We start from the raw sequence: 24,456 nt of genomic DNA on the forward strand, positions 1-24,456 counted from the left end.
GTGGGACATCCTCAGATGGAAGGTGGAGGAGCGCAAGGTCTCTAACATCCACCTGCTCCGTGATGTCGTCATGGAGGAGTGGAAGAGGATTCCAGTGGCAACCTGTGAAGCTCTGGTGAACTCCATGCCTAAGAGGGTTAAGGCAGTGCTGGAAAATAATGGTGACCACAGAAAACATTGACACTTTGGGCCCAATATGGACATTTTCAAATCGGGGTGTACTCACTTTTGTTGCCGGTGATTTAGACATTAATGGCTGTGTGTTGAGTTATTTTGAGGGGACAGTAAATTTACACTGTTAAACAAGCTGTACACTGACTACTTTACATTGTATCAAAGTGTAATTTCTTCAGTGTTGTCCCATGAAAAGATATAATTCAATATTTGCAGAAGTGTGAGGGGTGTACTCACTTTTGTGAGATACTGTATATATATAACAGTATGTATATGAGTATGAATATCATAGTTAGAACGTTTTTGTTGATTTGGGTTATCAGAGGCTTTAAATTATTCCTGTGATTTGTCCCAGAGCGTTTTGGCTCTGGCCTTGTCTTTGAGCGTCCTTAAACCTTGTAATTGTTGTGTTGTGTACCAATGTGTGTGTGCTTTCACAATTGTGTTGATTTGATTTACAACCTGAACACAGGCAAATGCAAAGGCCTGTTGTCATTAAAACGTTTTATGCATTTATAAATCAAACACAGATTTAACTGCAGCCACTGTACGACAACAGGCTCTTCCTCAATGTCAGATCGTCTTCATGATAGGCAACTCATCAAACAGCCATTAGTGCGCTGACGTCCGTGTCAGACTGTGGTTTTTTTTTTCATTAACTTAAAGCAAAATGACACCAAACTTTTGAAGTTTCTCTTAATCATCAAGCCCAGAATGCAAACACACATCCACAAACCGCTAACATGTAGCATAATCATCTTCAGGGGCGGATAATAAATTGCCAGCCATCATCAGAGGGCGGATAATAAATTGCCAGGCATGTTCGAATAAAGAAGATTACATAAGTGTGGAAGGCAGCTCTGTTTGTGATGGAGCTTATAAACACTTAGGCACACAACAATCAGAAACTGGTAACATTTAAGCAGAAGTCTATTAAATGCAATCCTCATTACATGTCCTTAATTGATTTTTAAAAGTTGTTGACGTTGACCTTGAAACAATCTCCCTACATATTAGCCTTAAAGAGGGCTTCAATGCATGTCGATGTTGTGGATACCTTTTGACATGGATCCTATGAAATAGCTGTCAAAGGTGTTTTGTACTGCAGACACGTTGTATCAGGAGAGATTTCAGATATAAAAAAACAAGCACCGGAGTCAGAATCTGACATGAAATGTTGATGGGAGAATTATTTGGTTTGATTTTATGTTGTGTTTATAACTCGGCTGCCGATGTTCTTGACTTTGAAGTATTGACGTCTTAATGCTTGTTACCAGCACTATTGTCATCAGCAGCATTTCCATACAAACCACATTCCTCTGGAGGAGGTGATGTTACATCCGCCTTCATTGAATCAATAGTAAATTATGCATTTGTCTGCAACCCTCAGGGAAGAATATTGTACTCTATGTCATGCATTATAAATTAACATCAACAACTGTAGGATACACAAACACTTTGTGTCCTTAGGTGAGGTTAACACTCAGTAGGATTTCAAAGTCATGTTGCTTTAGTAATTCTGGCCTCCCAGGGGACGATACAAGGACGCAACAACAGTATGGATGAGTGCCTTCGCCTGGTATCACTTGCAGGCCACCTCGATCTCCGAAGTCTATCTGAAATACCTTCCCTCCTATCAGGGCAGCACACCTCAGGTTGACCTCATCAGTTTCTCAAATGTCCATAACAGTCCTTAGTTAGACTTTTGTGAGAACCCCTCTAACCCATCTTCAGCACTGTTGCATCGGCATGTCTTTTTATGGCACTCAACTGGCTGGCATCTCACCACACTGCTTCACTGCCAAATCTCTTCAAGTATTCTTTCCTACCATGTAAATGTTGTCAAGTTCAAGGTCAATATTGTGTACTTAAGTCTCATCCTAGAGTCTCAGTGTGCAGATGGGGCATCTCTGTTGACCAGGAGAAGGAGAGAGAGAGAGACAGTGGGAGAGTGTGTGTGCAGCTGCTCGTTGGTGTGTCTAGTGCAGAACTGATTCAAGGCCCCAGGCCACAGGAAGAAGGCTGCTCTACTTTCCAGGCACGTCTCTGAAACCACAACAGAGGAAGCGCTATTGCTATTCAGAAGCGTCAACTGTAGACGCCTAAATGAGTCAGTTCTGTAATGCAAGGTCCAACATGGAAGTCCGCCATTTACTCAACTTCTCTTGTTCCCAGTATGCCCTCCCCCCTTTTGATGCTGCTTCTCGGTTCTCTCTTCCAATTCATCTTATCTTTCTGTCAATCAGTCTCACATCTTCCCTTCTAATACTTCTGTATGTCTCCCTTAATCTCTCACAATCATTATCTACCCATGCATTTTATCTTTCCGTCACCTTCTTTTTACATTCATCATGCCAGTAATCTAAGGTCAAACTGTACTCACATGTTCAAAACTGTCCCAAGGCCTGTGTACACTTCACTTTCATACAGCAATGTAGCTGTGATTATCTCAAGCTTTAAAACAGGTTTGCATGGTAGCTCTAATGTTTACTTTCACAGTTGTGAATAATAGTATTCTGTCACTGACTTATCAAGCTACTGAAGTGCAGAACCCATGATATGAGTCACTAGTTTACCTTTCTGAAATAAAAGTGCTGAGGGTATGAAAGTAGCAAACAAGAACTGATTGCTACTTTTTTACCAGACCATCTGAAAGTACTTCCATTTCAATTTTGCATCATGTCTGTCACACTCTTTTCATTTATAGTCTATTGCTGTCTGCATTTATGTTTTTCAATTTCCTAACTTTTGACCCCACTTTGTGTTTTCTCTCCATGCAACTTATTTTGTATCTAAAATAAATTGCTGTAGCTGTTTTTAGCAAGACGATCTTTATTTAGTATTGGTTGGCTCCAAAAGCTCAATTTGACAATGTTGAGTTTAAATGTTTCTGCAGCTGGGCAGTAAACAATAAAACAATTTGGGCTTTGTTTTGATGAAATCTGTTTTCATTAATTCTGTGTGGGTTAGTAAATAAAATAGTGAGGATTGTCTTCTTTTGCCACCTGAGGGTTGATGGAGAAGGTAGGTTAGTATCAGGGTCAATGTGATGTAGCTCATGAATTCTAAAAGCTTTTATCAGTCCCCTTTAGCCAGTCTGAGCAGCTCATTGCTGCCTGTCATTCCCTTGTGTGTTGCAGTGAATATGTCTCTTATATCACAGGGGTCTCATGAGGGTCATTGCTCACACTGATAATAATCTAAACCCATCATATCAAGGGGCAAAGAGTTTAGCATTTAGGACAGTAGCAGAAAGGTATCAGGTCTTAATACAATCCCTAAGAGCTTGTGAGACTACCTTACATTGCACGAACAAAGAATACCAGTGGAAATCAGTTGTTCCCCAAAACTGTTTCCTTTGTAAGTATATCTCAGTGCATTAGACTCGGAATAGTGCCTTTTCTTGTGAATAAAGTTCAATCTCAGCAAAGCTGATGCTTTTATGTTTCTTTTTTTTTTTTAAAGAAGACTTCAAATGTTTTTGTTTGGGCAATAAAAGGTCTCATTTTCAACTCAACCAAGCTTTTTAACCAAGCGGCAACCTCCAGTCTCAAAATATGAAGCTCCTGCAGAAGTATTATAAACTGCAGTTCATCAAGCGTCCCCTTGAGGTTGGTTGCAGAAAGACCGTAAACCACATACACACCCATTCAAAAAAGATGACATTAGCAGCAATAAAAAACATGTTTACAGCCTGGTTCAAACAACTTCGGTCTGAATAGCTAATTTCTCTATCAGCACACACTGTACGGGGGGTGAATTTTTTTTTTATAACACTACAGTTCAGAAGATATGAAGATTGAAAGTTATGCCCATTTAAGGACATGACTGACTTGACTGACAGGCGGCAAAACTGTAGCTGTTAGCGAGGAGGCTCAGAGCTTCTTTACCTCACACTAGCTCGACAGAAGTTAGGGTGTGTTCATCATTTCCAATATGGCTCCTGCCGACGATTGGCTTCAAAACAGGGCTTCAGCCCGAAGCCAGCTGGGATAGGCTCTAGCCCCCCGTGACCCCTAACAGGATAAGCGGTCAAGATAATGGATGAATGGATACAATTTTTTTAGAAAAAAGGATAAATATTGTCACACTGTCATGAGTTGCTTTTGATGAGATGTGTTTTTTGTTCCCTCTGTGGTAATTGTGTTCTTTTTCCCTGTGTTTCATGTCTTGTGTTCTTCATTTCTTGTGTTTCTTAGTGATCCTTTTGTGTTCCTTGTCTATAGTGTTGCCTGTTTTATTTTGTGGTTATTGCTCCCTATGTGTCCAGTTTAGTTTTATTCCCTGTGTTCGTCTGTTTTCCCTCCATTTTGATTGTGTTTTGAGTGTCTCTATGTTAAATTATGAACAGAGACCCAACTTAAAGACAGGATAAGACTCAGTCTTACACCACCTTAATCCATCATGAGCATTGCACATCACAGTATTTAGCTAGTTACAGTGGTGAGGACAAACTTCCTTTTAACAGGCAGAAACCTCAGGCAGAACCAGACTCATGTTAGACAGCCATCTGCCTCGACCGAGTTGGGTCTGGAAAGACAGATAGAGGGGAGTAAGAGAGAGAGGTGATAGTGATGAGACGAGTCGTAGAAGCTGTTGCCGCTGGAGTCCAGCACATCTGTATCAGCTGGAGTCCAGAACGTCCGCAGCAGGAGCACGTCTACGGCAGCTCAGAGGAATCTACGAGACAATGGAGCTCAGGGACTCCAGAAAGGTCTATGGTTAGTAACTTTAATGGGACAGGTAGAGTTAAAGTAAGTGATGAGGGGGTTGGGGGGAAGGGGGTGAGCTAGGATCCCAGTGTGTCAGTGTGCCAGTTCCCCCGGCAGTCTAGGCCTATAGCAGCATGACAAAAGCTGGTCCAAGCCTGATCCAGCTCTAACTATAAGCAACACAGCAATCCCCCCAACAGCTAGCTGCTGAACCAGGCAGCCATAGTGCTGTAAGGCTGTTATTGTAACTTTGTTGAATCAAACTCAAGGACAATTTTCACTATAAAAGGAGAAGAAATATCTGACCTCTCTCTCCTGCCCAGGTCTATAAATATTCCTGTTTTTGTTTTCTATTCAGCAAAATCCAAAGATTCTAATTGTACTTCACACGAAACAAACAGCAAGAACTTATTTGTCCTAACTTAGCTTACTTGAAGTAGTGCATAGAAGTTTGTGTACTTTTAATAGCTACATATTAAACAACAATGTACTTTTGTGCCTTACAGTGTAGACACACAGCATGTTATGTAGCTTGAAGGCTCAAATTGTTAGCATCATGGCACTAATTTTGGAATCAGTGGTGATGCGTGCCTGTCAGAGGCAGTGTATTCATTTTCCCTTGGAGGACAGTTGAAGATCAACTGAGTAAGCAAGTCCTAAAATCATTCCATGAAATTTCCCTCATGTAGTTGCAGTAATAGCAAGTATATCTTTCGGAAAATGCATTGGGGAGAGGGTTGCTATGCTTTGTTATAAAGGCTAAATAAATCAAAACCTTCCCTACGTGTCACTTCTGCTACAGCAGCTGTCTCACTCTCTCTCCCCTGGTTGTCCCTTCTCCCAGATTACCTATAGGGATTGATAGCCATGCCAAAGCAAAAACTGAAAAATCCATACTGCTCTGCTGCCTATTTCTAGTTTACATTGATTTCATGGTGAAATATCAATCTGCCTATGTCATGTATTGTTGCACGCTCACAAAAGTAAAACATGTTTACAAGTAAATCAACATAAAGCAGCTGTAGTAAGACATCATTTTTTATCAAGGAAGTAGTTGAGTTGGAAAGTCAGAGAAATATCCATCCAGTCCATGAGCTGATAGATCTTAATCATTAAGAGTTTTGAGTCCTCTTCAGTTTATATGTATATATATACACTACCGTTCAAAAGTTTGGGGTCACTTAGAAATGTCCTTATTTTTGAAAGAAAAGCACTCTTTTTTTCAATGAAGATAACATTAAATTAATCAGAAATACACTCTATACATTGTTAATGTGGTAAATGACTATTCTAGCTGCAAACGTCTGATTATTAATGGGATATCTACATAGGTGTATAGAGGCCCATTTCCAGCAACCATCACTCCAGTGTTCTAATTGTACATTGTGTTTGCTAATTGCGTTAGAAAGCTAATGGATGATTAGAAACACCTTGAAAACCCTTGTGCAGTTACGTTAGCACAGCTGAAAACGGTTTTGCTGGTTAGAGAAGCTGTAAAACTGGCCTTTCTTTGAGCTAGTTGAGTATCTGGAGCGTCACATTTGTGGGTTCGATTATACTCTCAAAATGGCCAGAAAAAGAGAACTTTCCTATGAAACTCTACAGTCTATTCTTGTTCTTAGAAATGAAGGCTATTCCATGCAATAAATTGCCAAGAAACTGAACATTTCCTACAACGATGTGTACTACTCCCTTCAGAGAACAGCACAAACAGACTCTAACCAGAGTAGAAAGAGAAGTGGGAGGCCCCGGTGCACAACTGAGCAAGAAGACAAGTACAGTAGAGTCTCTAGTTTGAGAAATAGATGCCTCACAGTCAATCAATCAATCAAGCTTTATTTATATAGCACCTTTCATACAAATAAAATGCAACCCAAAGTGATTTACAGCGCTGAACTGGCAGCTTCATTAAATGGTACCCGCAAAACGCCAGTGTCAACGTCTACAGTGAAGAGGCGACTCCGGGATGCTGGCCTTCTAGGCAGAGTTGCAAAGAAAAAGCCATATCTGAGACTGGCCAATAAAAGGAAAAGGTTAATATGGGTAAAAGAACACAGACATTGGACAGAGAAAGATTGGAAAAAAGTGTTATGGACAGACGAATCAAAGTTTCAGGTGTTTGGATCACACAGAAGAAGATTAGTGAGATACAGAACAAGTGAAAAGATGCTGGAAGAGTGCCTGACGCCATCTGTCAAGCATGGTAGAGGGAATGTGATGGTCTGGGGATGCTTTGGTACAGGTAAAGTGGGAGATTTGTAAAAAAATAAAAGGGATTTTGAATAATTAAGGCTATCACTCAATTTTGCAACACCATGCCATACCCTGTGGACAGCGCTTGATTGGAGCAGATTTCCTCCTACAACAGGACAATGACCCAAAGCACACCTCCAAATTATGCAAGAACTATTTAGGGAAGAAGCAGGCAGCTGGTATTCTGTCTGTAATGGAGTGGACAGCGCAGTCACCAGATCTCAACCCCATTGAGTTGTTGTGGGAGCAGCTTGACCATATGGTACGCAAGAAGTGCCCATCAAGCCAATCCAACTTGTGGGAGGTGCTTCAGGAAGCGTGGGGTGGAATTTCTTCAGACTCCCTCAACAAATAAACAGCTAGAATGCCAAAGGTCTGCAATGCTGTAATTGCTGCAAAGGTTGCATTCATTCCATGAGTTTTCATGGAAAACACAAAATTGTCCGGGTGACCCCAAACTTTTGAACGGTAGTGTAAACAGCAGAAATCTTCAGAATATGAGTCTCTTTGTTGCATTCTCCATCCTAAAATTCCAGAGTCAATAGGCTGTATCTTAGCTCTGCATGATGACATTTACGAGCAATAGCACAATCTTTCCAGTAAGTTTGGACTGTACTGTAGGCTTACCATGCAATCTCATGATGTGATAGGTTTTTTTTGTTGTTGTTTTTTGTTTTTACACATGAGGGACTATACAATAGGGATTATATCCCTCTAGGTAGTGCCTATCTGGTGATAGAATCTTCACCTTTGGCTCGTAATATAGCAGCCTGTTGCTTGGAGGCAGTTAGAAGAAAGGAAAGAGAGGGAGTTGAGGAGGGTGAGGGAGAAGAAAAGGATAAGGAAACATTCAGCAATAATTGCCTTTCCCCATAAAACCACATATATCAGCACTTCAAAAGTTTACCCATTATTATTTATCCTACATCCCCTCCTAGAGCTTTGAATATTCATTTTAACTTTTTTTCTGATTGTAAATTGTCTCAAGCTGGAAACCTAACTTTTTGTTAGTAATCACAGAACAGTTGATTCCCCCACTGAATAAAGGAGTGCTTTTAAAGCAAGAAAATATGAATTTCTTTAATTGTAAATGGACTGTGTTTATATAGCACTTTCTCTAGTCTATTGATGTACCATTTTACTCAGCTACAGTGGGACTTTTAAGACACACCTGAGTGAGAATCTCCATTTTTAAACACATCACTGATGGTAATATGTTGATTGGAGTCAGACAAGCATAATAACTAGAAAGACAAAGTACCATAACTAAACAATACTGGCAATATATCAGCAGGAGGTTTGACTGGGTGGTGAAATGTGAGTATGATTGACAATGAAAGAGCATTTATTCTGTCACTGAGATGTTCTGCTTTGGAATAGTTCATTATTTGTTTTGCATTCCTAAAGAGTTAAAGAATCCCCATAGACATAATGCTGTGAACTTGTGTGCTTGAATACTGTGAACTTCTTTGTCACCTGTATCAGAAACGTATAGCAAGTCAACACTTGAGCTAAATAACCCTCATGACTGAATCAAAGATAATTGCTGAAAAAGTGAGTAGTTTCACTTCTTAAACTTCTGTTGTTGTAGTCCCTCTTGTTGTTCTTCCACTTGCTAGATAAGAGCATGCATTGTTCTTTGTCTCTTTTATTCTTTGTGTTTTGGGACTTAAGGAGGGTTGGTTCCTTGTTATTCCTCATGAATATACTGTTTACCGAACTCAGGGAGGCTACAGCCTTTGTAAAACCCTGTTTGAGAGTATAGTCACAAAGGAGACTCAACTGAAAGTGTTGATTTTGTTTATAATACAAGAGCAGGTGTCACATTACCATTCTGAAAAGAAGTTATCATTATAATGTTGGGCTAACGCTGCACACTGTCCTCTTGTATGCGTTTCATTGATTTTAAAAAGTTTCCAAAACAGTTGTTAAAAAGTGTTTTTAAAAAACGTCCTATAGGGAGTCTGCACTCCTTTTTCACCCCACATACTGTATCTAAATAACTACTGTGCAAAGTGGGTGAGTAATGCCCTCTCTTTTTTTTCTTTTGATACAAGAAAACTTATTGGTGATAAAATATAACAGTTAAAATAATAAATGTTTTTAAGCTGTACCAAAAACTCAAACCTATGTTTAACATTTTCATGCATGCGTGTGTGTTCATGGAAATATTTAGTGCATGTTTAGTTTATGACAACAACTTGTGATGTAGCAAACTCTCACCATGGTGCTGAGGGAAAAGGCAAACAAGTCACATCCCCCTCTGAGTAGGGTGTCATTAAAATGAATTTCCATGAGATTAAAAGGTTTATTTCAGTTTTTTGGAAGTGGGGTTGGATGAGTCGTCTGCCACTAGAATTTGTACTAGCCAGAACAGACGTTGCTCAACCTGATCCCTTTAATGAGAAAGAAATGCTGGGAGAAACAACACTAAAAGCTAGGCTTGTTCTTTGCAGAGAGGGGCCATCTCTGCCACGCAATTTCGCTAATTTTGAGAGACTCCAACCCAAGCACTCACCTCGGTTTAGGTGTACGCTCCACCGGGAATTCTTTAAGCTCTTCACTTTGCCACCAGAAAGCCAATTCATTTTTGCACTGTTTGCAGATTGAACACAGTTGTGCTCTTCTACCTGCAGTGCACCGATCAGCTGTTCGGAGCTATGATGTACATCATTGATATATTGTCAATTTTTTGCATAATGTTAAGCATAAAAGGCCTATGATTACCCAGCAGACAGTCATGTGTGTAGAGTTTGTTATATAATTTCAAGGTCAGCCTTTTTCCACTTTTCCAAAATTTCCAAAATTAGACACATCCTGTCTCATTGCAACACAGAAAAACTAGTCTGTGCATTTTGTTACCTCCAGGTTAGATTACTGTAATTCCCTTTTATCAGGTTGCCCTAATACGTCTCTAAAAACTCTTCAGCTAGTTCAAAACGCTGCAGCTCAAGTACTGACTAGAACTAGGAAGAGAGAGCATATCTCTCCAGTGTTAGCTTCTCTACACTGGCTCCCCAACAAATCTAGAATATAATTTAATATCCTTCTTCTGACCTACAAAGCTCTTAATGATTAGGCACCTTTGTATCTTAAAGAGCTTATAGTGCCCTATTACCCCTCTAGAACGCTACATTCCCAACATGCAGGCCTTCTGGTTGTAACTAAAGTCTCTAGTATGGGAGGTAGAACCTTCAGTTATCAGGCCCCTTCATCTACCAGTCAAGGTCCAGGAGGCAGACACCCTCTCTACTTTTAAGATTAGGCTTAAAATGTTCCTTTTTGATAAAGCTTATAGTTAGAGCTGGCTCAGGCTTGGACCAGCTCTTAGTTATGCTGCTATAGGCTTAGACTTTTACAGGCACTTTATCATTGAAGTGGCTTAGCTGGCTGACATCCATTGTTGGTACAATTACTAGTGACATGCAACTCATTCAACCCCACTTAAAAAAACTGAAATATCACTATAATGATCATCTTGTAAGTGACATTGACTTTCTCATTTGACTCAAAATATTGTGCGCTGGGACTTGTTTTGAATGCTGATGAGTTTCAGAAGCTGTTTATAGGCTTGCACAGTGACACTATGTAAAATGTATGTGCTATATACAAAGAAAGGGTAACTAGAAAAACATGAAACAACCCACCATAAAAGAAATCAGTGCAACAAGCCCAGACAAGTGTTAAAATAAGTTCCAGCAGATGCAGATCAGGATTTAGGCTGAAGGTGTTGGATTATAATTTTGTAAACAATCCCCTGACCACACCGAACATTACAGGCAGATAATTAAATAAAAATATATTTTCTGCAGGGTCAAACTGGGTCTTCAGCCCTTGTTGGAATAGAAGAATATCGAATGGAAAAAAAACCCCAACACACACTGACTTAAGAGAGGCACATTATCGGTTATTTTCTATGAAATGTTTTTACAGAATTTACTTGTGAGAATAAAAGCTGCTTATTTGACTATAATTCAGCACCGTTTGTGTGAAAGTGGATTATTTTATTGAGATTTCTGCAGCTGGAGGGTTTTTGTACATCAATGTAATAGAGCCATAAAAATGCATTTTCTCAAATTTGTTATGGGATCCCCTCCTACAGGGTCTGGATCTGTCTTGCAGATGAACTATATACCTCCAGTTACCTTATTTTCTTTTCAGATGTTTTTTTTTCTTGTTGACTTATTTCTATTTTTTCACAGTTTTGCCTTTATTAGTTGGACAGGAAAGCTGCAGAGCGTATATGTGTATATGTGAAGCAAGGTTGTATGTTTCTGACCTCAAGCTTTTATCTTTAAACCACCCTTCCTCCTCCTTTTTTTGTCCAATGTGTCCAATTCTGCTCTTTCTAATGGCCTCTGCACCAACCCTGCTGACACCTTTCATATGACTTGTCACAAACAAGTCAGATGACTAGTTAAAATATGTCTCTACATGGTATGTGCTAAATAAAAAAAGTGCTCAAGCACATGAAAACAGATCTGAAATCATTAATGTTTGTGGTTAAAAATTCAATTCAGATATGAAAAAATACTTTCAAGTGTGGCTCAGTCATCTTGAGATTTATTTCAGACGTGTTATTCAATGCACCTCAGTGCAGTGTCTGTAAGAAAAGCTCCTCATGTGGTTGCTGCTTACTTTTTGGCTTACATTCTGACAACAGTAAAAACAGCAACATTTTGGCATGCAATGGCTTGCTGTCTTCTCTGCTTCTCTGTACTTTCCCTTTGACCTTGCATTCAAGCAAACCTAAATCACAAAAGCTGCAGAAAATTGTATTTTTGGATGAAGGTAAAGGTATGAAAAATTCATTGTGTGTGTCTGATTTTCTCCTTTTTCAAAAAGATATGATACATTGTTGTCTGGATGCTTAACTCCCTAAATTGTTGAGGAATAACTGGAGGCTGAGAGGTGATCGCTGGGATTATCTGAATTTTCATTAGCCATCAACAATGTATTAGCATGCTTCTACGCAATCGAGTCAATATTAGAAGCTAATATTGGCATGCAAAGCATTGTAACATGGCAGATATGGTCACAGTTAGCTTTTAATATTTTAAACTTAGAGGCACCATTCAAAAGTGGACAGTGTGTCTCTAACAGAAACTTTTCAATAACTTTAAGAGCCTGGATCACATGGCAGTCTTTCCCTTAAAGCTGGGGTTGGTAGTCAGATTTAGATACATTTTTTGTTATTCTGGTTAAAAGTATCTTTATGTTCTGATGGCAATCAATACATAATGTGTTCTTAAAAAAGAGTGAAAAAAAGCTGCTATCTACAGCCGGAATAAACCTGGGAAAACACCAACCAATCACTGATTTTGGGGTCCAAAATTTTAAACCAATCAAATCCTGTTCTGCCCGCCTCCTGCGCGTATATTTACCAGGCATGCACTCCACTTCCCCTGCCTGTGCTTCCCCTGCCTCTATTTACTGCCCCTCTCGTTCCACCTCGGGCCTGACCCGATGAGGTGCTTTGCTCAGGACTGTAGTCCGGATCAGAGTCTAAAAAGCTCTCACCACAGGGGCTCTGACAAGCAAAATAATTAATGACATTTAGTAAGTCCTACAGAAAATATATATGTTTTGTAGCGTCCGTCCAGACGCTGTAGTGATGACGAGCCGATTCGTGAACACGTTGATCTTTACTAACCGGTCACTGTCGGCCGTGATCACGCCAACCAACAAAGCAACAATCAATGTTTCAATGAAGAACTTCTCCTCTTGTCTCTCCTCTCTCCCGCTCGCACACTCTACACTTCTCCTGATGCCTTCACTAACCGTCAACACTGTAGGAATTAAGAACATCTACACTGAACACGTTTAATAAACAGTAGAGCTGCTACAGTATTACATGTGTTATAACTTTTCTCCTGATATCATGTCACCAGATCAACTGGATAATGCTAGCATGACAGTTGTGAGTACTAACAGCAGCCATGTTTGTTTGTGTTTTTAACTTTAACTATGATAATGTTTTGGTGAGGACCGGTTTTGAATCAGTCACGATCATGCGGTCATGAATCAGCGGCGCTCATGCAGGTGAGCGGGGGCATCGTTTTGGAGGAGCTCCGAGGGAGGAGGGGAGGGGTTAGACGGAGTCCTGAGGAAATGCTACATTCAAACTCATGCTAGTTTTCCGAGACTACCAACCCTAACTTTAAGCGCCTTGAATTTGAGGAAAGTAGAAATTGTGCAATAAAAATTTCTAATGCCGCTAAGGTAAGCTACATGACGTCATGCAGGTTACACGAGAAGTCGCAAAGTACTGTTCTATTCCCAGTTCTACAGTTTTGAGCCCTTACAGCCTCCTGCCCTCAATCACTTTCCAGGTGATGTCAATTAAGTCATGAAGGACTCAGGGCTTAGGGTTCAGGGCGGGCTTAAAAGCGAGCGGCAGCACTTAGCAGGTCTGCGTCAGTGGGCAGGAGCACAAACGTACCTTCACCTGTGGCCGATGCAGAAGATGGCAAATATTCAATATTGTAGACTGCCCAATGGTTAACCTACGAATAGTTTTTTTAACTCCAACTGTGGTCATTTTGTCACATGTAGCCTTAACAAGAAATGTATCGCTTTGCGCAATTACACACGAGGTGCCAACAGGTTTTTATCTCATGAGAATTAATTTTCTTTGTTCTTAAATGGTCAGCGGTCACACACACAGTCCATTTATTCAATAAAATAGTCAGGAGTAAAACAATCATCTTCTGGGTAAATCCTGTGATCAATTACAGCTGTCTTAAAAAAAAATCCTACGTATTTGAAACGCTAAAGGTTCAATTCAGTTTCCTCTAGGGAATTTAATTTTTTTCATTTTTCTATTTATATCACCAACATTTTTCTGCAGAGATTTTACTGTGCACATGGGAGTGTTCATAATTCCTGAAAGCAATCTCTAGTAAATCGATAAAGAAAACATGCATTTGTTATACGAAGAAATCAACATCATTTCAAAAGCTATGTATTTTACAGGGATTGATAGAGGTACTAATTTAAATATCTAAATCTTAATTTGGAAACCTCTGTTTGTCTGCCTGAAAACGCATTGTATAATATACGATAATATGATCTAATTCACCGCAACAGACAGATCTACTTTGATGCACCGTGTGTCATGACTGTCACAATTGTAGGAAAGTACAAATGCACCCAAAATGCAGATACAAACAAATAAAGAATTTAATAACAAAAATTTACTGTGAACAAGGCAAACACTGGAGACACTGGCACAGGGAAACAATAGGTACATGTAGGAGGGTTTGACATACAATCATCTGACAAGAGACAGGGGAAACAGAGGAACTAAATACACAGAGTAATTAACACAGGTGTGGAGCACAGGACAGGTGAAATTGATGAGGGTAATCAACAAGGAGGGAAACACAAGGGCAGAAAGTAGCTAACCTGGAAACACAGAGGATTCAGAACAAAAAAACAGAGTACACAAGACAAGACTAAGGCTGTTTCCGAAACCGCCTACTATACTAGCAGTACGTACTGATTTGTCCAAAATTCAGTATGTAGTAAGTAGTAAGTGAACAAGAGCAAAATCTGCAGTAAGCCAAAACTCCCCGGATGTCTACTGATTCGGGAAAATATCTCAGCATGCATCGGACCAGTCTGCCTCGCATACTGTTTCCCATAATGCATAGCGCTCGTTCTGCTTTTTCTTTTTCCTCATTTTTTGACGGGGGGGATCCATTTTTGGGTGCTGTGAAAGTTATCAAATTACATATAAACTACTTCCTAACTTTTTAAAATCATAAATGGATGCTAAATAAGCTTTTTATTTATCATTGTTTACTTCCGCTTTCCGAAACCGGATATCCAGCGACGTCTAGCTCAGCATGCTGCATGACAGATCGGACAGAACAGTCATACTACATACTAAATGCAATACCTACGGCCTACTACATTAGTAAGTAGTATGTAGCAAGCCGTTTCGGAAACAGCCTATGAAACACCAGAAAATATAACAAGAGACATGGACCACAGAACACACAAGGGAAACAAAGGATAACTGATACTGAATAAACAAGAAAAACCAAGGCATGAAACACAAGCAAAAAACTAGAATGATGAACCCATGACACCGTGCCTCAAACTGACATGAAAACTTGTGTACACAAGCCGAGACCTGGCATGGGATTTGAGCATATCCTATGCCTGACCTTTGCGTGGCAATGATCGTACACCTAGTTTTCAGTCATACGCACATTTGATAAATGGGGGCCATTGTGAATACATGATGACATGAAACCCTGATTCCTAATGTATGAGAATAACACACTTTTCATCTACTTTTAAGATACCACATTCCCAACTGGCTGCTCAAGTAGACTGTGGATACAAATGCCAGAACACACAGTTTGTTGTAGAGACATTGAAATTCTCATAGGCACCAGTGCCCTGCGAAATCTAACACTGACAGAATTTGAATTTTGACTTATTTGGGCTCAGAGAAACTGGTTTGAGGAGAATTTCATTGCCGACATGTGAAATCTTGCATGAGATGCTTGATTGAATATAATTTCTTTGCAGATGGTGTTTTATTACCCCCCCCAGTATTTTTCACTGTGGTGCCACTGGGCAAATTCTTTCCACAGCTCCACTGGAAATGTTGTAATGGTTCTGGTATGTCAAGAAAATAATATCATCTTTGACGCTGTTCTGTTTACTGATGCTCTCACTGCTGCAGGAACACAGCATGAACCAGTTCCCTCTTTCCAGAATAAGTTCTATGGGATTTGGTGTGTGTAGTTTTTCTGTGTGCATGCATGTGTTTAATGAGCAGTTTGAATGTTGACTGAATTCATCAGTCTACTCTTGTTGTGTCTGTGGGCCCCCTGCCTTTTTTCGCACCTTCCTTTCTGACTGCTCCTGAGAAGTGGAGATAAGACCCGCTGATATTTGTCTGCTCCCTGGCAGATTACTGAGGCAGACAGGTACAAGGACTCTGGCAGACAGCCACAGTATACTGGGGGCCAAAGAAGAACTTGTTTGGGATGCCTCAGCCGACCACAACCCCAATCCGGCTTGACGTCCATCTGGACTCTTTTATATCTGCTGTTTCTGCAAAGCTTATTACTGTTCAGGGAGAGAGTTAGTGTGGTAAATGTCTAGAAGTGTGAACTTAACATTACAGCAAATTCATGGGTCAGTAACATCATACAGAATGGGTTTGATTTAAAAACAAATTGAACAACTAGGAAATTATTCGTTAAGGAACACCCCTTGCCATTAGCATTCAGAGTCAACAGAAAAACAATTGGTCATCTCACTATGACATCTGTGATGAAGGGATTTAAATAAATAAAAGTTTTGAGCACCTGAGTTTAATTTATCAGATTTATTAATATACCTATTATTTTAGCCGATCACTTACTTTAACTCTCCCAGTCCCATTAAAGTTACAAACTAAAGACCTTTCTGGAGTCCCTGAGCTCCCTTGTCTCAGATGTTCCTCTGAGTCGCTGCTGTAGACAGCCTGCTGCTGTGAACGTGCCAGACTCCAGCTTCTACAACTACTACCATCCATCCCACCACTATCATCTCTATTTCCTTATCTCCCTCTAGCCTTCATTCCAACCCAAACTTGATTGAGGCAGATGGCTGTCTGACATGAGTCTGGTTGTCCTCAAGGTTTCTGCCTGTTAACTAGCTAAATACTGCAATGTGCAATGCTCATGGTGGAGTCAGATGAGATAAGACAGAGTCCTGTCTGTAAGATGGGACTGGATCTTAGCCTGTCTTGATGTTGGGTCTGCCATTGCTGTGGCAGTGCTTTCTCTCCCCTGTTGTTTTAACCCATCTCTGCCTTTGCCCCCTCCTTCCTGTGTGCTTGGTGTACTGTAGGTGTGGATCAGGAGACACACCTGTGAGCAATCAGCACTATTACTAATACCTGGTCCTCCTGCCACCTCAGTGCCGGATTGATCCTTCGCCACGGGTGATTATATCATCGAGTACTTTGTCATCAAGTCTGTCTAAAGATCAGAGTTTTTTCCCTCATATCTAATGCGCTGTGTTTTTCTCTCCGTGTGCAGTGATCCTCCTGCTTACCAGTTCTTCACCAGGCGTCTTGGAGCCGGCTTCTTGGTTTTTTGGTTTTCTTCAGTTTTTTCCACAATAAATTGAACTGTTCAATTTGTCTCTGTCTCAGCTCCTGGGTCCCTCTGTGGAGAGCACACCCTGGGGTCATTGTTATTAATTTCAACATATAGAGTGTGCTCTAAAACTGCTATGTTTGTAAAGGGTCTTGGTCAATATTTGAGAAGAGAAGAGAAAGGTACTTTATTGATCCCCAGGGGGGAAATTCAATTTTTTCACTCATGCTATTTTGGGCATGCTACACATACAGTTTTTTTGGTATATACATACAAATGCACACACATGCAGTGAACATGCTTAGGGAGAGATGTCAGAGTGAGGATACTGCCGTCAACCAGCGCACCCAGAGCAGTTGGGGGTTCGGTGCCTTGCTCAAGGGCACCTCGACAGTGCCCAGGCAGGTGAACCAGCACCTCTCCAGCCACCAGTCCACTTGCCAAACTTCGTCCATGCTGGGACTCGAACCGGCGACCCTTCGGTTCCCAAGCCAAGTCCCTATGGACTGAGCTACTGCCGCCCCCCAAATTTTTTTTTTGTGCCATATAAATATAGATTTATTTATTTATTTTTATTTAATGTAATATATAAAATCCAAAACTGTTGTCACGCTCTGTCCCTTTTATCAGCTCCCTGTTTGTGTAATTTAAAACTTCTCTGCTTTCCGATCTCTGCTGTCTTACATGGCCATCTGAATCTCATATGGACACATTTTCCTTTCAGTGCCCGTTGCCTCTGTTTGATCAGAGCTGTCTCAATAGTTAATACATTTCGCCATTTGTGAAGATGCTGTGTGATTGTAGCTCAGCTGGCAGAATATAAATTGTTCATGTGGTCCCACATCCCTGACAGCTCTACTGCAAAATGAAATTAGAGGAAAGGAGAGATGTATGAGCAGGAACAGAGGACAAGGGATAATACATGATTCACACACAGTAAGCCTTGGCTGTGTAGCCCGTTGAATAAACATGGGGGAGAAAGTGTCGAGGGGATCTGAGGGTTTAGAAAGAGTTAAGATGCAGACTTTTACAAAGTAAAGTAAAGCTTATGAAGGGAGCTCTGACTGAATTAGACAGTGAAACTGCTACTGAGAATCACTGACTGACAGATTAATAGAATGAAAAATGATTCATTCAAGAATAGCACTGAAAAAGTAGTATAGCTCTCTCACTACTTAACATACCATGTAGACTGAAACGTCCAGTGAACCTGACCACATGCTGTTCTATCTTGTCGTTAGACACTTAAGGTGTCTTACATTGTTTATTGTGTGATAAATTTGGTCTTTGCATCTGTTTAACATATGGTCAGTATGACGGAACAACAACAGTAAGATGCACAGAGCTGAGATTGGTGGCAGTCCAACCACAATAAGTTAATTGATCATCAATATATCAATGTTTTGTGTAAATATATACATTTCCTACTACATTTGATGCTTCCAGCCTTTATAATTTAAGTCAAACTCACTTTTTCACACTCATATGGTACGACATTGATTAAAAAAGAACAGTAACCAGGCCTGAATTCATCACTTCTATATTCAGGAGTTTTCTTTTGCTTTTGGCAGTGGTGTGTAGCCCCCAGTTCACAGAAGACATGTCATGACTCAGAAAAAACATAGCAACCAGGTGTCACCACCTGTTTCGGTTTCTTTCATCTGCACTCAGCCTCTGTCGGTCAAAATGCTTAAGGGCAATTTCTGTGTCTTCTACAAGATGCAAGAGGGACGTGACAAAGCCTTGTTACTGCTGCCCCAGGAATTTAATGTCTACTATGTAGTTGATGTATAGAGAGCTGCTGGTATGCCTGAGGGCAGAGCAGAGAGGCACAAACAGTGGACAGATTGCTTCAGCAGCATGCAAACAAACTCAACCATCTCCTGCAGAAATGTTGGGAGGTGCAACCCTTAAGAGCCTATGTGCCTTTGAAAGTAGCTGCCACGAAGCAATCCATAGATGTTTTTGTCCTGGTTCATCCCATTGGGCTTATCATTACCCCTCCCTCTTCTCTTCTTTCACTAACCATCTGGATCTCTGTTGTGGTCTCTTTAGATATAAAGCTTTGAGTTGAAAAAGCAGTCAGAGATATTTTTTTTTGATAGCTTTGATTAGGACTGTCCCGATCCTTTTCTTAACTATCTGACTGGAGCTGACGGGCATTTTTCAACTGATCCTGGATCAGCAATGAGCCAATCATTTCTAACCAATGGTTTAGATCAGTTGAACTTGAACTGAGCACATTTTCTGGAAGAACCCATTTAACTTAGCATTTGCAACCCCGTGGCTAAAACTTCACTAGCAAGGACCACACTATCAACAGAATGAAACAACAGTGTTACACTGCATATACTGCAAAAAGTGAGTATTGATATGTGTAATGCACACTGAAATGTCTCTTTTAATGTCTTGAAAGAATATAAAAGATTTGCAGATAAACTGTATGGTGTAGCAATTCTGCTATAAATCACTGGTTTTGTTATATTGGTTCTGTTTTTTTTTTTTATATCTGGTCCTCAATGGCCATGTTTTGAATTTAAGTGAATAGCCTCCTGCCTGTTGAAAGAAAGAAAGTTAATATCCTCGACAGGTGCTCTCTCCGAGGTCAGATATATAGAGAGAATGTCAGTGAGAGATGGAGGAGTTTAAATGAGTTATAAAATAAGAGGCTAGAGAGAGAGTTCAACCAAGAAAAAAAGTGAAAGGCAGTAGGTATAAGATGCATCAGTCAAGACTCAGAGATAATAAGTGGTAGAGAAAGGGTTTCAGAGAAAAAGGGAAGAAGAGACTGCCAGAGGATGTAACACGAAGATCTGAGGCAGGGATAGAGACATGATACCTCAGAAACAGTGTGAGAAGCAGAGAAGGAGTTTGGATGAATTGGTGCAGTGGGCAAAGTCACAGCAGCATCTCCACATGTGATGAGCGTGGGAATGAAGGGTGGCGGTGGGCAGAGAGGCTGGACACGACAGCTGGCTTCAGCGGTGTGCGGCGAGGGGTGGTATTGTTTCAGCCTTTGTAGCCAATCCCTATTACAAATTGGAGAGACCACTAGTCACAGTGACACGGAAACTGTCTACTATCACTGGGTAAGCTGTCTGATGGATGGAACCACTTTGCTTGGCAGATAAAATGATCAGGGTTGCATTGTGAGTGTCTGGTGGCATAAAGACTGTAGTGCTGACAGTGCTCTGTCTAGTTGATAAAACCTTGTATTTCATTTGATTCTGCTGATAATTGACTGGATCTGGCTGCTTGGAGGTTAACAGCTCAGGCTGGATACAGTCTGAGTTCAGATCTATTCTGTAAAGTCTATTCTAAAAGATACACTTAGAACACATTGTGTGTGGAAAGTGATAATGCCTTATCTATATTCGAATAAAGTAAATCAATTTCTGGCCAGAAAACTGCTGCCCTGATAATATCGTCTCTACTGGTCAGCAGCACAACACAATCTGCATAATATTTGAATGATACATTGTCTACATAACATATTGTGGCAGAAGTACAATTTGAAACAGTCTGTTTTCTCCAATACAGTGGGTTTTTATTCGGCTGTGTGCTCACCATAAGAGAAATGAAGCATGCACACAGAGTAGCCAGACAGAGCTTTGTGCACACAGAGCACAGAGAGGATTCGTCTTGCAGCTTTGATTCTGTCTCAGTCTGCGAATGCCAGAGATGCCTGACGCCTGTTGAAACTAGGGCTGATCTAGTGCTGTACGTCTGATTCCTCTAGTGTTTTAGCAAACAAGTTCTCAAATATATTCTTAGTCTGTTGTAATATGATGCAGGAAGTATCAGAAATGTGCCAGAGAGTTTCATATGATTGAAGATTTCTCCTGAGTCACTTTTTGGCAACAGGGTGTAACAAAGAACAGAAACCAATAGTTTTGGGTCGTAGTTTGGGCAGTTTAAGGAACAGAATGGAAAAAAGAAGGAACCATGCAACTTAAGTGATATACTGTAACTTGTATGTTTTCTTTCACTACTGGCATTGTTCCCTCTAACAGAGTTACTTTTAAACTGACTTGTATGGGAAGCATTGTATTTTATCCAGTCCCTCCTGCAAAATAATCAAATAAATTCAAATTGGTGATGTGCCTTAAAACTGACACCACTCTGGGGCATACTTTTATCCCTGAGTAGTGCAGTCCATCAACGCCCCCCAAAAAAGGAAGAACAAAATCCCTGACATTGTAACTTCAAATATTGATTCACTTTGATAGAGCATACTCAACCAAAGTAAGTAGGTATTTTTTGACAAATGTTTGTTAAATTACTTCCCCTTAATTACCTAAATGTTTGAGTCTGTACTTTTATCTTTGCTTTTCCTTTTACTCAGCTCTCATAAACCTCAAAGCTCATTTCATTTCAGGATTAAATTAAATGCAGTGCTTTCCTTTGGATGTACAAACTGCTGTTGCTCATTAATATTACCTTCAGAAATCTTATGAATCCCATTAATAAAAGAAATGCATTTGTATTCCACCCTGTCACTTTCTGTTCTGTAGTGTATGGGGAGCTGGCATGAATTGGCACAGCTCATGCTCATACTTCTGTTCTTGATGGGCTTTTAGTCTTCACTGAGCCATGAACAGCTCTCTCACGATGGCACAGGTTGGTAGCATCTGGGAATGACAGAGAGACAATTTGCTGGTGAATAACCTCAGTGTTTAACCATGAGTGACAGGTCCTTATCAGTGCTCTCACTAGCTGATCAAAGTTGAAAGGGGGTCAGGCTGAATTAAAGACTAGCTAATTAAAATGTCCAGGGAGCATGCCAGCACTCATTTCATTTTTCTCCTCCAGCTCATATGTGGGGGAAGCGAGCAAAAGTCTAAAGGTGTGATATCCTGCAGGTTCATCTAATAAGAGGAAATATAATTTAACAGTTTCTCTCTGTCTAAGAAAACTATCAGTGGTGTGTTCTGTGATATCCTGGTCCAGAAGTCTCACTTGTGTGTTAGTGGATAGACAAATGTTGATTGAAGCAAACCTTTTTGGCTGGACTTTGGTGAATGTTTGGTAATGTAGATAGATAAATCCAGACCCAAGACATAGAAGCAAAGCTGTAATAGAACAACCATAAAAGGTCTTTTCTGGTCTCAGCCTGTTCGCACTTTGTCCCTGTGGCATGGCCTTTTTTCAAACCTCCCATTTTCACAGCCTGTTAGAGAACAGAGACTCTGGGGTCAGTAGTGTGTGTGTGGTCTGTCTCTCTCTCTCTGTCTCTGTCTCTGTCCCTGTCTCTGTCTCTGTCTCTCTCTCTCTCTCTCTCTCTCTCTCTCTCTCTCTCTCTCTCTCTCTCTCTCTCTCTCTCTCTCTCATTCTCTCTCTATCCCTCTTTCCAACCCCAACTCAGTCAAGGCAGATGGCAGTCTAACATGAGTCTGGTTCTGCTCGAGGTTTCTGCCTATTAAAAGGACGTTTTTCTTTGCATCTGTAACTAGCTAAATAGATAAGACTGAGTCCTGTCAGTAAGAGGGGACTGGATCTTATCCTGTCTTGATGTTGGGTCTTTGTTAATAAGTTAACAGAGTACGGTCTAGACCTGCTATGTTGTAAAAGCAACTTGAGACTATGTTTGTTGTGATTTCAATAAAGATTGATTGATATTGATATACACCAAACAACCACCCCCAAAAATGAGAGTAGTTTCTATATTATTCTGCTCACAATAAAAGTTCCATTTCTTAATGCTGTCAGTTACAGTAGCCTTGGTACAGTATGTGCCAATTACTATGGCAACTCAATGTTACCACACAGTATTGGGGTAGTGAGCGTATTGATCTTCACTCTCTTAACCTTGATGTCTAAGGAGCCTTTTCTGAAAGTGCAAGCAGAACATTTTAGATGTGCAGTAAAGACATGTCACATACCAACAATCAAGGCCTGTCTCTCCTTTAAAACTTTAATGCTGATCAATCAATAACTGAGGTTATTGATGCAATAAAGGATGTCTGCTGAATGACCCATTAGTTATTGTTCAGCCCATCCTTCTGAATGGGGCTGCATCCAAAAGAAGCTTAGAGACCCATTAATCAGACTCTGGTTGATCTCCTCTCAGGTCAGCAGTGATGTGAGGGGAAAGCTCCTGGAGGTAAATTCACCAGATTTTTTATAGCTCACAAGAGACAACCCATGGAGTCATAAAGCTAGCAGATTGCAGCAGAAGAAGTACTGATCCGATACAGCGAGTGCATGCAGACAGAGATTTCTTAATCACTATTTTGATTTCAGTTCATCCTTAATTTTTAGAACTGATTACACGATGGACTAGGTTTACAAGATAACCAGCGGAGAGTAGTAAGTATTTTTGGGATTGTGCCCATAATATTACAGGATTATAATTCTTGAATGATAGGATGAGCAGCTGAAGGCTAAACAATGACAGAACACCAAACCATCACACTCCAGTTGGGTTTTATTTAAGTTGTGTATCCCTTTCACAGGGCTTGACACAACCATGGGCAGTGTGCAGAGTAAAATTTTATATGAATGACCTATGACATCATGTGCCAAACATCATCTTTGATCTGAATCTATACCTGCCACATGGGGAAAGATAGGAGGAGCAGGTGTTTGTGATGCCTGTCAAGAGTGCAAACTGACCATACATTGGGCATATGTGAAATTAAGCTGTGAGGAGTTGTTAGAAGAAGGGGCAATAAAACACAGGTGTGACAACAAGACACAGGTGAAACAAATCAGGAGCAATCAAGGGAAAAACACAGGAAGTAAAACTAGACTGGACACACCGGGAGAATACTACAAAAAAACAAAACAGGAAACAACAACTGAAGAGAACTAGGAAAACTAAAACTGCTAATGGCTGTAGAAGACAAGAACATAAGACAACATATGAATTACAAAATAAAACAGGCAATGAAGACCAAACACAAATCTAAACAAAAGCTACTCATTACAACATGATACTGTTCCCTCAGAGCTCATATTAAATGACTGTAGGGTATTATAGTGCCAGCATTCACAAAGAAATTCCCAAACTTTATGTAATGTATGCAATAATGCAAAATTAACAGTAAGCATCAACTTTCAACCCATAACTCTTGTGATGTTTTTGGAAGTACTCCCATTAGCAACATACTGTATATTGCACTGAGGGTTGACCTTTATATTATGCAAAATTCTCTGACCAACTCAGCCTGCAGCCACCAGCTAATAGATCCTCATTTACTTCAATC

General features: G+C 40.3%; 1 protein-coding gene across 2 annotated transcripts in view; it reads left to right on the forward strand.

Annotated features, from left to right (window-relative positions):
* The window catches only part of LOC117824936, a 36,152-nt gene extending 18,860 nt beyond the window's left edge, over window positions 1-17,292 (forward strand). For both annotated transcript variants that reach the window (XM_034700452.1, XM_034700453.1), the window contains exons 6-7: window positions 16,998-17,091; window positions 17,189-17,292. In XM_034700452.1, coding sequence (XP_034556343.1) covers window positions 16,998-17,023 — 26 coding nt within the window. In that variant the 3' untranslated portion in view covers window positions 17,024-17,091; window positions 17,189-17,292. The remainder of the gene's footprint in view (window positions 1-16,997; window positions 17,092-17,188) is intronic.
* Window positions 17,293-24,456: the final 7,164 nt, after the last annotated feature.

The sequence above is a fragment of the Notolabrus celidotus genome, chromosome 14 (genome assembly GCF_009762535.1).
Source record: "Notolabrus celidotus isolate fNotCel1 chromosome 14, fNotCel1.pri, whole genome shotgun sequence".
NCBI lineage: Eukaryota > Metazoa > Chordata > Actinopteri > Labriformes > Labridae > Notolabrus > Notolabrus celidotus.